The sequence below is a fragment of the Malania oleifera genome, chromosome 7 (genome assembly GCF_029873635.1).
Source record: "Malania oleifera isolate guangnan ecotype guangnan chromosome 7, ASM2987363v1, whole genome shotgun sequence".
In the NCBI taxonomy this organism is placed as follows: Eukaryota; Viridiplantae; Streptophyta; class Magnoliopsida; order Santalales; family Ximeniaceae; genus Malania; species Malania oleifera.
In genome coordinates this window covers 101937510-101951855 of record NC_080423.1, presented here as the reverse complement: position 1 = coordinate 101951855, position 14346 = coordinate 101937510, and the positions used below count along the sequence as shown (strand labels likewise).

Sequence of the window (14346 nt, the reverse complement as noted above, 5' to 3'; positions counted from 1 at the left end):
TCAAAGAAATAATATGGGAAACACTCAAAGCTTACTCTCAAAAATTGATTTTTAAAACTAATGAACAAGTGAGAGTAAATGCTATTGATGATTAAAAATAAATGTCCTAAATAAAATGAATGCTCTCTTTCAAAAGTATTTTTCAAATGTATAAAAGGAAAGAGAGTATGTAAAAAATTTTTCTCCAAAAAGAATTTTTATAATAAAATGTGTTTGGGGGAACTTTGATTAAAAAAATAACCCAAAAGATTTGAGAGAAGTTTTTAACAAATCAAAGTTGATAATTTAGCTTATGGAAGGGGTATTTATAGAGTTTTTGAAAATATGATCGTTTGGGGACACGCTCGGTATTTTCTAAGTTGTTTAATTAAAAAATAAAACGTGATTAGCACTGGAAAATAACTAGAACCCGAGACGTTCGGTCAACCGGTGCTAGCGTCGATCGGCTGAACACACACAAGAATTTCAAATTTTAAAACGGGTTCAATTGGCTAAGGAAAGGGTCGGTCGGCTGGCTTGGGCAACTTTTTGAACCTTCGTAAGTTCGATTGACTGATGCTTAAACCAGTCTGCCGATTCTTGAGGATCGGTCTGCTGAGGGCTTTTTTGAACTAATTTGGTCGGTCGGCTGAGGCATGTAGATTTGGCCCAAGTAAGAAGGCCGATTGGCTGAGGGCTTTATGTATAAAATAGGCTGGTCGACTGAGGTCATTAAAATTTCAATTTTGCCCTCAAGGCATGGTCGGTCAGCTGAGGCTTTTAAAACTAGAGAAGGCTGGTCGATCGAGGATAGTTAAAAAAAAAAAGCAATTTTTAGCCCTATTTTGATCTAAAATGATTTAAATCTTTTTTATATGATTTTAGTTTTATGAAAAGAATTTTTCATGAAAGTGTTGGGTACCCTAAGCTTTGGTTTGTCTATGGTCATTCTGAGCTTTGCAATCATATCATATAAGACCTGCATTATTACAAACCAAATATAAGAACTAAATGCAATACAAATTAAAATAGATGTCTTCTTCTTTTTCTTTACTTTTCAGTTTTCATAGAATACGTCAGACCGTATAGGCTTTAAGTCCTTTAGGCTTGCATTTCCATTCCTTTATATGTGTGTTAAATTAATGAATCTATTCACATGCTAGATATACACATAAGAAACTTATACTTTGTCAGTATCGAAACAGAGATCAGATTCAAAAAGTCAACAAACTGAATTCATCGAACTGATCAAATGATCACCCCTGACTACCACATCTCATTTCCATTTTCAAATTTTCAAAATTACCTAATTTAGATTTTATCACACAATTTAGGTGGTAAAATTTACCATTTCTAATTAAAAATAATATCAAGTATTGTGTTTAAATTATTTATTATAGTTAAATCATTCATTTGATCGGTGAAAGGGTCAAAGTATACTATGCTTTTACGAATCTAATGGAATTTCAATTGATGACTACAAGAACATCATCAATTGAGAAGCTTGAGATGAATTTTGTGACTTTGTATGAACTTAAAGTAATGAGTGAAGTTCATTTTTTGTTCAATTAAGTTTGTATATATTTGAATTGAGTCAAGTCGAGTCGAGTCGACATACTTGACTTAGTTTAAACTAAATAAATCTCAAAATTATTGAATTAAAATGCAAATTAATTAAGCTTACTTTGAGTGTAAAATAATATTATATATATACACAGACAAAAAAGTAAATAATATTATTTATACAATATTAAAAGTAATTAAATTACAGAAATTTAGTTAAGCTCGCGAGTGACCGAGGGCCTAATGAAGTTCACATTTCCTCCGGACCGGTTGGTTTTCTCTAAAACGGGTGAATCGGCGGTCCCCAGCCCTCTTGGCTTCTTGCACGAGTGGCAGTGTAGTACTACTGCCCGAGACTAGAGAGTACAGAGTACAGAGTACAGAGAAGCTCTTACAAATTTCAGGGGACTCTGCTCTTTCCGTCTACCAAATTTCAATTCTTCTGCAAATGCATATGGATATGGTGGCGACTGCTTCGCCTGCTCCTTCGCTAACCTGCGCGCTTCTTCCCTTCCGAGGTCGCAATTGCTGCGCCTTCTCTTCCTCCCCCCTCTCTCTCTGCTTTCTCTCTCCTCTTGCTCCCACATTTATTCAGAAATTTTTCTCGTGGCAGGGTCTCGTGGAGTTCCAGGACCAGTTCATTGCTGGCAATGGAGGAGAAAGCCGGTATGCTTGTATCTGTATGACTGTATGCTTTCATTTTGCACTGTTTGCTGCAATTCTCGTTTCTAGTGGTTGATTTTTTGTCTTGTGTGGATGTTTATTTCGAGGACATGTAGCTAAGATTTTGAATTTCCGATGCGAGGGACGATATTTAGTCTTTTTGTTTTTTCTTCAAACCCTAATTTTTTTATTTATTTATAAATTTTGGATGTGGAACCTTACATGCATAAATGTTAAGTTATGCTCTCATCTTTTTGATTGGCCTGCGCTGATATGAGTTGACTCGATTTCACTAGAGAGGTATGTTTGGTTCCATTGTAAAATGTTTACTTATTAAAATCCAAGCAGAAGAGTAGTAGTTTTCCCACATTTGGGAAAGATATCAAGCAAAAAGTCCAAGGTGTTATCTAACCATCTCTTTTAGGCTTTTACCTCGTATCCATATTGGAAACATTTTTTTATGAATGTAAAATATCTCAGAGAAAGCCATAAATAGATATTATAAACTTGGAAAATATAAAGAAAGGCCTAATTTTTGTGTTCATATAATAATATATTTTTTTTTCTCATCTTGTTGAAGTGGTTAAAATTCTGAAATGGTTCGATTGATTCCACCAAAGATTCAGGCAGAGCACTGGCAATTGATGATTTTGCTTCAGTTAAGATTGCCAAATAGATGATGACTTAACAACATTTAATGAAATGTGAAAATAACAAGCTGCTTCAAAGTATTAGTTCTCTAATTTTTACGAACTGTGGCAATTTTATTGTCCTAGTTGATCCCATTGTGTCAGTGTTACACCCAATCTGAAAGTCACTTGTGTCACAGAAATAGCCTCTCCAATTGTGGAGGTAAAACTGCATACATTGTGCCCTTTTGGATGCTTGATGGAGCATGTAAGTTACACGAGGGATTTTCTTTCTAGTTATGACTTGCTTATACCGGCCAATAAATCCAATGGCTATTTTGTGGAGTGCCATCTCTGTACATCATGCCCACTATGCATATCTTGTTTTGATGATAGGTAAATACGAGTGCAACTAAAATGTTACGAGAGAACGGTCTTCCAGCAAAAAGGAATCATTAATTGCAAGTGACATGATTTAGCTCCTGCTAAAATATATGAAAATTTCTCAAGGAAGCGGTAAATGTTTGATTGAAATTGGAATAGAAATTTTGGGTTTTCCAGCTGACTGCTGTAGCAAAACCAGACACAAAACAAGTTCCATTTTGCATCTAATTTTTTAATTCCAACAATACTTGAAACGTGGTTTATTGTTTTGTCAAATAACCTGCAATTCTTTCTGTTGAAACTTAAAAGTGTTGTTAGTTTTTTTCTTGATCAGTTCTTTTAGTTTGGTTGCAGAAACAATGTTTAAGAAAAGCTGGTCCTGCTATAGTGACTGCAAAATTTGAGTTGAAACCACCCCCATATCCACTGGTAAGATCTGAAAAAATTTGTTTTTTATTTCTTGTTCAAAATGATAAAAGCTGTTTACCTTTCTTGATCTGTGCCTGTGATAAACAATGTAGAAAACATGCTTCTAGAAAGTGCTCCATTATGTGCGGAATATCTGCTCTTCTTGGTAACATGCATTTGATATTCCTTAAATGAGTTCACAATGTAAAATACAGTTCAATTTCTGGCACTTTTTTGGCACTCCATAGACATTTCTTCAGTGATTCCTCAATGCTATTTATACATGATAACATAATGAGACTTTTCAATTTATTTATGAAATACGAAATTGTGGAAAAAAGAGGAATGACATTAGTGAATTGAAATGGTTTGTCTAGTATAGAAGATATTATAATAAATGTTATTATATTTACAATAGAAGAGGTAATATGTTGAGAATTCCTTTGAAATAAGAATGGGAATAATAGTCTGCCTAAAAATTTCAATTAATGTTTTGTTATTTATGATATATTTATGTAAGTAAATATAAGTCATTTATTGATGTGCATTTGCTGTGTTGTATTATACATTTTTAGGATTTGTTTTGCCCCTGTTGGTTTCTCAGGTTGTACTCGTATCTTGTCTCCCATGTTCCAGGGTTGTGCATTAAATATCTGAGCTTGCTTTGTCATCATAGCCTGAGCCTTTTTTACCCTGAGCTTTTTTCAATTTCAAGGTGAAAACTCATGGTGACAACAATATTTTCCTTTGCTTGTAAACAATACAAAACGGAGAAATCATGAACTTGGACTTGAAATGAGTGCCAGAATATTTATGGTGTTCTTGTTGATTTTTTTAATATAAAAATAAATTAATGTTTGCTTTCTTTTTTAGTATCTAATTTTAACATGTGTATAATAGAATGCTTTGGAGCCACATATGAGTCAGGAAACACTAGAGTACCACTGGGGAAAACACCATAGAGGTTATGTGGACAACTTGAACAAGCAAATAGTAGGAACGGAGTTAGATGAAAAGCCATTGGAAGACATAGTTATTGCTTCATACAACAAGGGCAATCTACTTCCAGCATTCAACAATGCTGCACAGGTATTTATGAACGCACTTGTCTTTGTTCTCTACATTAGTAATGAGATGATAAAAGAACAAGGAGTTAGAACAAACAACTCTTGAAATAAAAAAATAGTATTCCACAATAAAACAATGAATCACATTACTATGAGTAACCCAAATTTAGTGGTAATTCTCTTAAATATTTATCAAAACTTTTGACATTGCAATTATAATTAGTAATTAGCATATACCAATTGCTTATTAGATATATTTTAGAAAAGCATTGCTAATTATTGCCAATTTGGTGTTCAGTTGTATGAGAAACATGGCTGTATATATGTGATAATTGTTTTGCTGTTTCAGGATAGTTTGTATTATTCCAGTCTTCTTCACACCATTCAGTTGGTGGGTTTAGTCTATGCTTCTATTGCTCAAATAACATCTGTAGGCTGTAGCTCTTTGTTATTATGTAACTACTTTTAACATACTTATTTAGTATTTCATTTAATAATGTTTATATGTAATGGTAATTTAAGTAATATATTTTTTTACCTATTCTAATATATTTTTCCTCAAGTTGAAATAATGATACTTCTAGTTTTATTGATAGGACCACTAAACCATCTATTGCAGTTAATAGAAAATATGAGCAAACCATTGAGTATGAAGTAATGTTCCACCTGAAGGTTACTTTGTTTCGATGTAAAACAGTGTCTGATCATTATTACTTTCACTATTTAGGGTTACATGAAAATATTTATTGAACAAACCAAATTCCTCCCATCAGGATAGATTGGTTCAAGGAATATCTAATTTTAAATGTAGTATTTTGCTTATTTTATTTCCAATCCTTGTGTGCAAAGGATGTGTTTATTTGCTTTTCAATATTTCAACCATTATATGATTGTTCCACATTGGGTCAATCAAGTTTTGATTGAAAATTTTGACAAAAGATATTTTAACCATGTTCTTTTCAAATATTTTTTTGATTAAATAATTTTTTCTGTATATATATATTTTTAAATAGTGTACAATTGAACATAATATTTTTTTTTAAAAAAATCTTTTGAAAAGCTTGAATTTACTGGTCCCAATTCTTTTTCTGTGAAAGTGAATGGCTGTTTTCCATGTTCATGATCAAAAAAATAATTTTAGAATATCTTGTTCTGATGTACATATTTGCATTTAATATTGAAACCTTAATTTTTTGAATGTTTATCTCCGTGTCTTTTAGGAGCTTTGTGCCACCTGACAGCCACCATTTGATTGCATCTTAAAATTTCAGCACAAAAATTAAATTTTGGTAAAAAATTTCTCTAGTACCTTCTGATAGGGTAGTATGCCCCTTTTCAGAATTTTCCATGCACCTGAAATGAGACAACTCCTAGATGATGATGAAGGGGAAATGTAGGTGGAACAATTGATTTTGTGGTTGGTGTTTGTTGAAGTGTTTCCATCAATGCTGACACATTTTCACAAGGATCCGTTTTCATTTATTATTTAACCAAGGTGGAAATGCTTAAAACAACAGCTAACAACTGATACCAATGGCAATTTATTTTATTAAAAAAACACTAACAAAGGATTCAATAGATAAGGTGCCAAACATATATATATATATATATATATATATCAAAGCAATGTTATTGAATACATGGGCATTTGAAAGTTCAATCAGTCGTATGAGACATGGAAGTTGAGACTGAATACATGAGAGACTTGGGAGCGAATAGTTGAGATAAATGCGAGGAAAGCATGGATCCAAACTCACTTTTCTACTATACTGAGTGGCGTGGATGCAAAAGTTAAAAACAGAGCCCCAGGGACATCTCAGTGATTAAGATTTCTATATTGGAAGTCTAGAATTCTAATCTTAGGAAGAGTTAGGAAGGATCTTGGGATGGGGGATGGTCTGCCCTGAGTTATCTAGTATGCAAATGGGTCTCCTGGAAAACCAAAACAATAATAATTAAGTGAAAAAAAAGGAGAATGGAATAGCGTATGGAGCCATTAGTCAAATTCAGACAGCCGGCAAGGCATGCTTAGACCCATTTCTAGGTCTTCTACTCATTCTTTGTGTTACTACTTACCCTATGTTTGGAGAGGCCTTAGATTTGGAGTTGTATTTGATTTGGATAAGATGTAATATAAAATTACATTTAAATTTGTCCAAATCCACTCAAATGCACATCCAAGGTCTGAAATCCACCCTCCCAAACACTACCTTAATGTACTTGCATTTTAGCTGGTCGAAACAAATAAAAATGTAGTTTTGAAAATGGAGCTTCTACTTAAATGACCAAATCTCCATACCAATGTTTTAAAAGCCCTCAAGGCAAGGCATGCCTAAAACAGCAGTTGTTCTAAGAAGTTTTCTTTTTCCCCGTAGAAGTACTTTCTAAGGCAAGTGTTTAAAAATAAACACTCAAAAGTATGTCTCAATTTTTGTAAGTGATTGCAGACCTAAATTGTAGGTCATAGCAGTTATAAATATTTTTCATAACCAAATGTTGTAGGTTGTAGCAATTATTGTCAAAGGAAGTATCTGCTTGTTATGTGCCTTTTATTTTTTTAAAAAATAGTCTTTTTCACCCATATGCAGGTCTGGAACCATGATTTCTTTTGGGAATCAATGAAACCAAGTGGTGGCGGAAAACCATCTGGAGATCTTCTGAAATTGATTGAAAGAGACTTTGGTTCTTTTGAAAGTTTTGTCAAGGAGTTCAAGTCAGCTGCATCCACGCAGTTTGGTTCTGGTTGGGCCTGGCTTGTCTGTAAGAGGATCCTTCCACTACAATATGGCAGTTTTTGCTTTTTGTTATAATTTTTCTGATGATCAATTTATTGTGCTCCTTGCTGAATTTTATCAGTTTTAACATGTTGTTCTGTTGTTCTTATCCAGACAAAGCAAATAGACTTGATGTAGAAAATGCTACCAATCCTCATCCATCAGAGGAAGATAAAAAGCTTGTAATTGTGAAGAGTCCCAACGCTGTAAACCCTCTTCTTTGGGATTACTCTGTGAGTATATTAAAAGCTGTTCTTTTGCCCCAAGTTTGTAGTTTGTACACATGCGTGTTCTAATGATATTGTGGTTGTTTATTGCAGCCGATCCTGACTATTGATGTTTGGGAGGTACTCGGCATGTTGATTGTTTATCTTGATCAAGATAATGATTTTGTGATTTCTCATATGATATATTTATTAATTACTAATTCTGGTTTGTATTTTGATTTTTCCCGACAGCATGCTTACTACCTTGACTTTCAGGTAAACCCATTGATGAAACACAAGAAAAACCCTGCTAGTCATTTTTTTATTTTTTAAAACTTATTTGTCTGTCTGTTTTTCAGACTCTTGCAGCTATACTATAACAATGGCATAGTCTTTGTTTCTTATGACAGAACCGGCGTGCTGATTACATATCAGTCTTCATGGAGAAGCTTGTATCATGGGAAGCAGTGAGTTCTAGACTTGAAATTGCGAAGGCTCGAGCTGCACGGAGAGAAAGAGAAGAAGAAGAAAGGAGAAAAAGAGAGGAAGAGGCCGATCCAGTCATAATAGGTAAACCTTATGAGACGTATGTGAAGGCTGAAAATTATGATTCAGAGGCTGAATAAATGACTTGTTGCTCGTTTTTGCAACAAAATCAGACCATGGTCTCTTCTTTAGCTGCCGTTTTATACACCCAAATGTTAACATAGGGATGATGCATAGATGCTCGAACTGATACAGAGAGGATTTTTATGTTCCATCCATGAGAGAATTCTGTATATTTGGCTATGCTGTTTTGTCAAATATGCAGTAAACTGCAGCTGCAATGCAAAAAAAAGTTGATGCATAATGCATTGTTTTCAGATTCTTGCAGTCGTAGTTTTATAAATTTGTCTTGTAAATCCTTTTTGTTACTTCTTTCCTGTTATTGAGGGTGACACACCGAAGCAAGGTAAGAATGAAATTGTCAATAAAAAGGTCGAAACCCTATATTTCAAGGTTGGAGCATATTCATCACTGATGATTGGGATGACATCACTTTCTATGAATGGTTTTACTTATTAGTTCTTTTTCTCGCTTGCAAGTGATTCAAGCGAGCAATTTGATCTTTATTTGTGTAAAAAAGTACTTTTATCTTTTAAAAGTCATTTGTATTGTTCATTTGAAATTTAGAATGTTTCATTGAGTGTGGGGACGAGTATTATATGTTAAGGGATTTTCTTATTATACATTTTTTAAGGATGTAGCCATTTCAAATTCTTTATAAATAAATGTGTAATTGACCTCTACATGAATGCGTGCACCAAATGCACGGATTTTACGATATGGTCACCTCTTCATTAATAGTAATAAACAAATTATGACAAGTAGGGTAAGTAGCATTAGAAGAAATAGAAATTATGCATAAAATTTTTTTTATTCAAATATTAATTATTTTTACAAAAAAAAAATGCTCTACTTACTTTCTAAATATTTTTCTTTTATTTATTTATTATTTTGTGGATATTGTACTCGGTACATTTATTTAAAATAGCGGATAAGAAAAAATCTAATATTTATTAAGGAAGTATAGCACTATACCTTAATAAAATAAAAAAAATTCCCTTCCATGTTTTGCCAAAAACTCTCTCTCTCTCTCTCTCTCTCTCTCTTAGGCATGGCATGGTGGAAAAGATGCTGGCAATTAAGTAGGATCATCGGGGTTCGATTCCTGGTTGATGCATGCAGTTGATGCTCTTAGTCTGATAGAATGTGGCTGCGTCATGGGGTACATGTCTTGCGATATGTCCTGGGGAGCGAGTTGGCCTAAAGTCCAACTGGCTAAAACCGCATCCGAGCTTTACTTGAGAAAGCGAGACCCGGGGGAGGAGGACGCTGCTCCATGAATTTGGTGCAGCACCGGGGGGGTTCGAAGGGCATGTTGGTGGCAGGAGTTCCCGATAAAAAAAAAAAAAAAAAATGATGAAAAATTGAAAATGAGTGAAAAAAAAAAAGACAGTAGACACGTGGAACCTGGTGCCTAATCCAAAAAAAGAAAGGTTTATCTGACATTTCGTATTGCTTCACCCGTCACGTTCTCTGCCGGTTATATTCTCCGGTCTGTCTCAGATCTACTTGAAAATTTCGATTTGCCTATGCTGTTCCCCTCCGCCCCCCCCCCACCCTTTTTTCTTGAGTTTTTTCCCATTTTATTATTACAAATATATAAAATATTAAATAAAACTCTGATGGGGAAAAAATTTCCCAAACTAATGCTCACGTAATCTCGCAGCTTGATGCTGCGAGATTTAAACTGAGAACTACTGGGAAGGTAACGCGTGGCACGGAGGGAAGAAATTCTCGCAGTTTGGTGCTTCGAGATTTAAACCGAACAGCCAATAAAAAAGTGACACGTGGCGGAGGGGAGAAAATCTCGCAGCACCAAGCTGCGAGATTTAAAGGAGCCGAGCCTCGCCGTCAGTTCAAACCTCTGCAACTCCGATGACGACCCACACCTCTCGGCAACTCGCAGCAACAGTAGCCGCCGCTGCCGCTCTCTGCTCCACAACCCCCCGCTCCACTCGCCCAGCCTCCCTTGCAGCAACTTCACCACCTCACCCGACGAACCAGCAGATTCGGCCACGACACCACACAACCGCAAACAACTTCGGCAACCATCGTCACCGTCATCGTCGTCGTTATCAACTCCGGATCGCACCAGAAAACCGACACAACCACCACGCATCTCCACCTCAGGCAACCTCCCCGTCCTTACCCTGCAACACCTCTTGAAGCAGAACCAGTCCTCGCCGCCACCGTCGCCAACACCCCTTGCTGCCGTCGTCGCTCACCATCCTTGCCGGCGCCGTTGCCCAAGCTGCTTGTATCCTTTTCCGTCGCCGTCGCATTCCAGCCTTCTCCCCCTCGCAAGGTGATGAGGTAAGTTCCAGTTAAGTTCCCACCTCCGGCAGCATCCACCTCCGGCAGCATCCAGGTAAGTTCCCTGCATAACTCGGGAAGGTGACGGTGGCTTGTCCTGAAAATCTCGCAGCTTCAAGCTGCGAGATTTTCGCCCCTTACGCGCCACGCGTCGATTTCCAGCTGGCTGCTCTCTTTAAATCTCGCAGCTCCAAGCTGCGAGATTTGGTTCCCTCTTTGTCACGTCTCGTCTTTACAGCAGTCTATCGGTTTAAATCTCGCAGCATCAACCTGCGAGATTACGTAAGCATTACTTTGGGAAATTTTTTCCCATTCAAAGTATTATCTGATATTTTATATATTTTTAATAATAAAATGGGAAAAAACTCCTTTTTTCTCCATTTGTGTTAATGTTGAAAATTTCTTCAATTTCGATAATGTAGAGTATGAGCTGCTAATTGATGTTTTATTTATTTATCTATTTATTTTTTTGCATCTTTGAAATTTTCGCCGGGCGTGCTGTCACTTAGTATCAAACAACCATTACTGTTAAACAGAACCCTCTAATTCTAATACCCAGAAAAAGGAAGACAGAACAAATTGAAATACAATTTTCTTCTGGGTTTTCCTCATCTGTATGTCTTATCTTGGTTTCGAGGATAATTTGAAAATGGGTGTGAAAATTTTTCATCATTTGAATACATCTATATGTCGTTTTTGAATAAAATAAAATTCACATTAACTGAGAGTGTTATAATTTTCTGAATAATTAGCTCGATTTGAGGGGAAAAAAAATCAAAATTCTAATTGTAGGGTGTTTTTTACTCATTTAAAGGCAAATGCAGGTGCAGGAGGAACGTTTTTTAGTCTTTATACAGATATGAGGACATCCATTCAATCAATGTTCCTAAATATAGATTTGGACTATGGACCCAAACCCTACCCTACATTGCTGGCTTCCAGGCTTGCAGAAGCATTGGTAAAGAATAATCTCAACGGCCCTGATGTGGTGGCTCCAGATGTAATACACCTTTGGGTGTCTCTTTTGAAGTTCTCAAAATATATAACCGTTGCACAAGCCCATCATCATCATTTTCTCCTCTCAAAACCACCTTTTAAATCACAGAGAGTCAGAATCCAGGCAAGAGGTGAATAGGTATTTCTTTCTTTCATATATATATATATATATATATTTGTTTTCTGTTCTTCTGCATTTGAAGTGAAGAGATTTTCTTATTTTTTTTTGTGTTGTACTCATAATTTTCAGGCTGATATCATCCACCATGACTGTTGAGATTAAAGCCCAAGAAACCCAAATTGCTGATGTTGTAATTTCTCAATCAGAGCCTGCAAAGGTTGAGGAAGAGACCAAGGAAGTTGTTTGCAAAAATGCCGAAGAGAAGAAGGTGGATGAGCCCCAACACAAAGCGGTTGAGAGGAGTCATTCTTTCAAGGAGGAGAGCTACTTTTTCTCAGATCTGAAGGAGCCTGAGAGGAAGGCTTTGGTTGAGCTGAAATCCAAACTAGAAGAAGCGATCCTTGGTAATAGTCTGTTTAGCAAAGAGGAGAAGAAAACAAATGAAGAATCATTGGATGAAGGTGAAGGGGGCATCAAATCTGAAAAGCAGGATGAATTGAATTCTGAAGGAGATGGCAAGGAGGAAACAGCAGAAGAAGGTGCAGAAGAAAAGAAACCCAATGAGCAATCTGAAGAAACAGCCGTTGTGGTTAAAACCATAGAAGATGGGAAAGAGAAGAAGTGTGATGTAGATGTGAAAGAGAAGAAGTCAGATGTAGAGGTGGAAGAGAAGAGCTTTGCTGAAGTTGACAGGGATATATCCCTCTGGGGTGTACCCTTATTGCCTAGTAAGGGCACGGAGGGCACCGATGTTATCCTCCTCAAGTTCCTGAGAGCTAGAGAATTCAAGGTCAATGAGGCCTTTGAGATGCTAAAAAAGACCCTGCAATGGAGGAAGGACTTTAAAATCAATTCAGTCTTAGATGAGGACTTGGGTGCTGATCTTGTCTCCAGCGGTTACATGTCCGGTTCCGATCATGAAGGCCACCCTGTTTGCTACAATGTCTATGGGGTGTTTGATAATGAACAGCTTTATAAGAAGGCATTCGGGACTGATGAACAGCGCTTGAGGTTCTTGAGATGGAGGTTGCAGTTCATGGAGAAGGGAATACAGAACCTCAATCTCAAACCTGGTGGTGTCTGTTCATTGCTCCAAATCAATGATCTCAAGAATTCCCCTGGACTGTCAAGAAAGGAGCTCCGCATCACCCTGAAGCAACTTCTTGGGCTTCTCCAAGACAATTATCCTGAGTTTGTTGCCAGAAATGTAAGAATCATCATGAATCTCTGTTAATCAATTTATCTTGATCTTCTAGTGATAAAAAAGTGCCATTTTGTTCATTAATACTCAATAGCTTCAACTGTTGGTTTTGATTGCAGGTATTCATTAATGTTCCATTCTGGTATTATGCATTGCATTCTCTCTTTTCTCCTTTCTTAGCCCAAAGAACCAAGAGCAAATTTGTGTTTGCTCGCCCATCCAAGGTCACCAAAACCTTGCTGAAGTAAGTAGCTGTTCTCAGCGCTATCCATTCTTCTTTGTCTTTTGGTGTGACAAATGATGAACACAAACCAAATTCCTCATTACAGGTACATTCCAGCCACTGAAATTCCTGTGCAGTATGGTGGGTTCAAGCGGGAGAATGATTCGGAGTTCTCCATTGAAGACGGTGGGGTATTGGGACTTGCTGTCAAGGCAGGATCAGACCAAACAATCGAGATACCTGCACCCGAGGTAGACTTAATTTTGGTTAATTTGGTTTCATTGATGAAATGAACTCTTGTCTGGATTGCTTGATCAAATTGAAATTGCCTTCTGATGGTCACAGGCTGGAACCACACTCATTTGGGATCTCACTGTCTTGGGTTGGGAAGTGAATTACAAGGAGGAATTTGTACCGGCCAATGAGGAATCTTATACCATCATTGTTCAGAAGTCGAAGAAGATGGGCTCGCATGAAGCACCCGTTCGCAACACTTTCAGGAACGATGAGCCTGGAAAAGTTGTCATTACTATACATAATGGGTCAATCGAGAAGAAGAGGATCCTGTATCGGTACAAGATCAAGAGGAGCCTTTGATTTTGATATTTTGCACATAACTTTATGATGTTTCTACCGCCATTAAATTGTATCTCATCAGGCTTTTAGTATGGCAGTGTGAGGAAGATGAGGCATGTATGTGAAAGAAGAGTGCTCTGTCATATTAAGTTGTTTTATCTCATTCTTTTTGGTTCGGTATAACTTCATTCTTTGGGCAGGATCGTCGTTGATTAATTTTTGAATCTGCTGTTAGTTTTTCCTGTTGCAAATTAACTTGTTGGAACTGGAGAATTTTTCTTCTTGTTTGACATTTGTTTCTATTCATTGATTTAATTTGGCATGTTTCTTAGTTTTTTGTATGCTACAAAATAATTTATTTTCATGGTCATTTATTGCCCTAAAATAAGATTTGGAACATTTTTTTTTTGTTTGTTTTGGTGGAAAATCTAATTCCACTGGAAAAGTGAAAATTTTTAGATGCAAGTAAATGTTTTGCCCTCATAGATGAGCTAAGAAACACAAGGCTGTTGGGAAAAACCACTATAACTTCTTGTTTTGAGTGATCATGAAGGTGATCAAGGGAAAATTTTTAATTAGGAGGGCATCTAAATGAATCTACTTGCGAGTGAAAGGGCTTAATTTGTACACATAAATG

At 36.3% G+C, this 14346-nt stretch overlaps 2 protein-coding genes across 6 annotated transcripts; both read left to right on the top strand.

Moving 5' to 3' along the window:
• The first annotated feature begins 1793 nt into the window (after positions 1–1793).
• On the top strand, positions 1794–8671 carry LOC131160274 (superoxide dismutase [Fe], chloroplastic). 4 transcript variants are annotated; one of them, XM_058115744.1, is made up of 9 exons: positions 1794–2060; positions 2156–2208; positions 3573–3647; positions 4527–4715; positions 7282–7453; positions 7582–7700; positions 7788–7814; positions 7926–7949; positions 8084–8671. In XM_058115744.1, exons 1-9 carry the CDS (start codon positions 1991–1993, stop codon positions 8297–8299), a joined length of 945 nt encoding a protein of 314 aa, XP_057971727.1. In that variant the 5' UTR covers positions 1794–1990; the 3' UTR covers positions 8300–8671. The 4 variants fall into 4 exon arrangements, with proteins under 4 accessions (XP_057971727.1, XP_057971730.1, XP_057971729.1 ...); XM_058115745.1 differs by having other exon boundaries at positions 1916–2060; positions 3562–3647; XM_058115747.1 differs by lacking the exons at positions 7788–7814; positions 7926–7949 and having other exon boundaries at positions 1862–2060; positions 7582–7704; positions 8065–8671.
• Positions 8672–11157: 2486 nt separating this feature from the next.
• LOC131160273 (patellin-4-like) lies at positions 11158–14036 on the top strand. Of its 2 annotated transcripts, none has more exons than XM_058115742.1 (5): positions 11158–11719; positions 11839–12916; positions 13030–13154; positions 13240–13384; positions 13479–14036. In XM_058115742.1, the coding sequence occupies exons 2-5, from the start codon at positions 11855–11857 to the stop codon at positions 13728–13730; spliced, it is 1584 nt and encodes a 527-aa protein (XP_057971725.1). In that variant the 5' UTR covers positions 11158–11719; positions 11839–11854; the 3' UTR covers positions 13731–14036. The 2 variants fall into 2 exon arrangements, with proteins under 2 accessions (XP_057971725.1, XP_057971726.1); XM_058115743.1 differs by having other exon boundaries at positions 11407–11727.
• The last annotated feature ends 310 nt before the right edge of the window (positions 14037–14346 follow it).

Excerpts from the sequence above, each read along its gene's own strand:
- LOC131160274 (XM_058115744.1), top strand. The coding sequence starts at position 1,991 with ATGCATATGGATATGGTGGCGACTGCTTCGCCTGCTCCTTCGCTAACC. Across the intron at positions 2,061-2,155 it reads CGCGCTTCTTCCCTTCCGAG|GGTCTCGTGGAGTTCCAGGA; the intron begins GTCGCAATTGCT and ends TTCTCGTGGCAG. Across the intron at positions 4,716-7,281 it reads CATTCAACAATGCTGCACAG|GTCTGGAACCATGATTTCTT; the intron begins GTATTTATGAAC and ends ACCCATATGCAG.
- LOC131160273 (XM_058115742.1), top strand. The coding sequence starts at position 11,855 with ATGACTGTTGAGATTAAAGCCCAAGAAACCCAAATTGCTGATGTTGTA. Across the intron at positions 13,155-13,239 it reads GTCACCAAAACCTTGCTGAA|GTACATTCCAGCCACTGAAA; the intron begins GTAAGTAGCTGT and ends TCCTCATTACAG. Across the intron at positions 13,385-13,478 it reads TCGAGATACCTGCACCCGAG|GCTGGAACCACACTCATTTG; the intron begins GTAGACTTAATT and ends TGATGGTCACAG.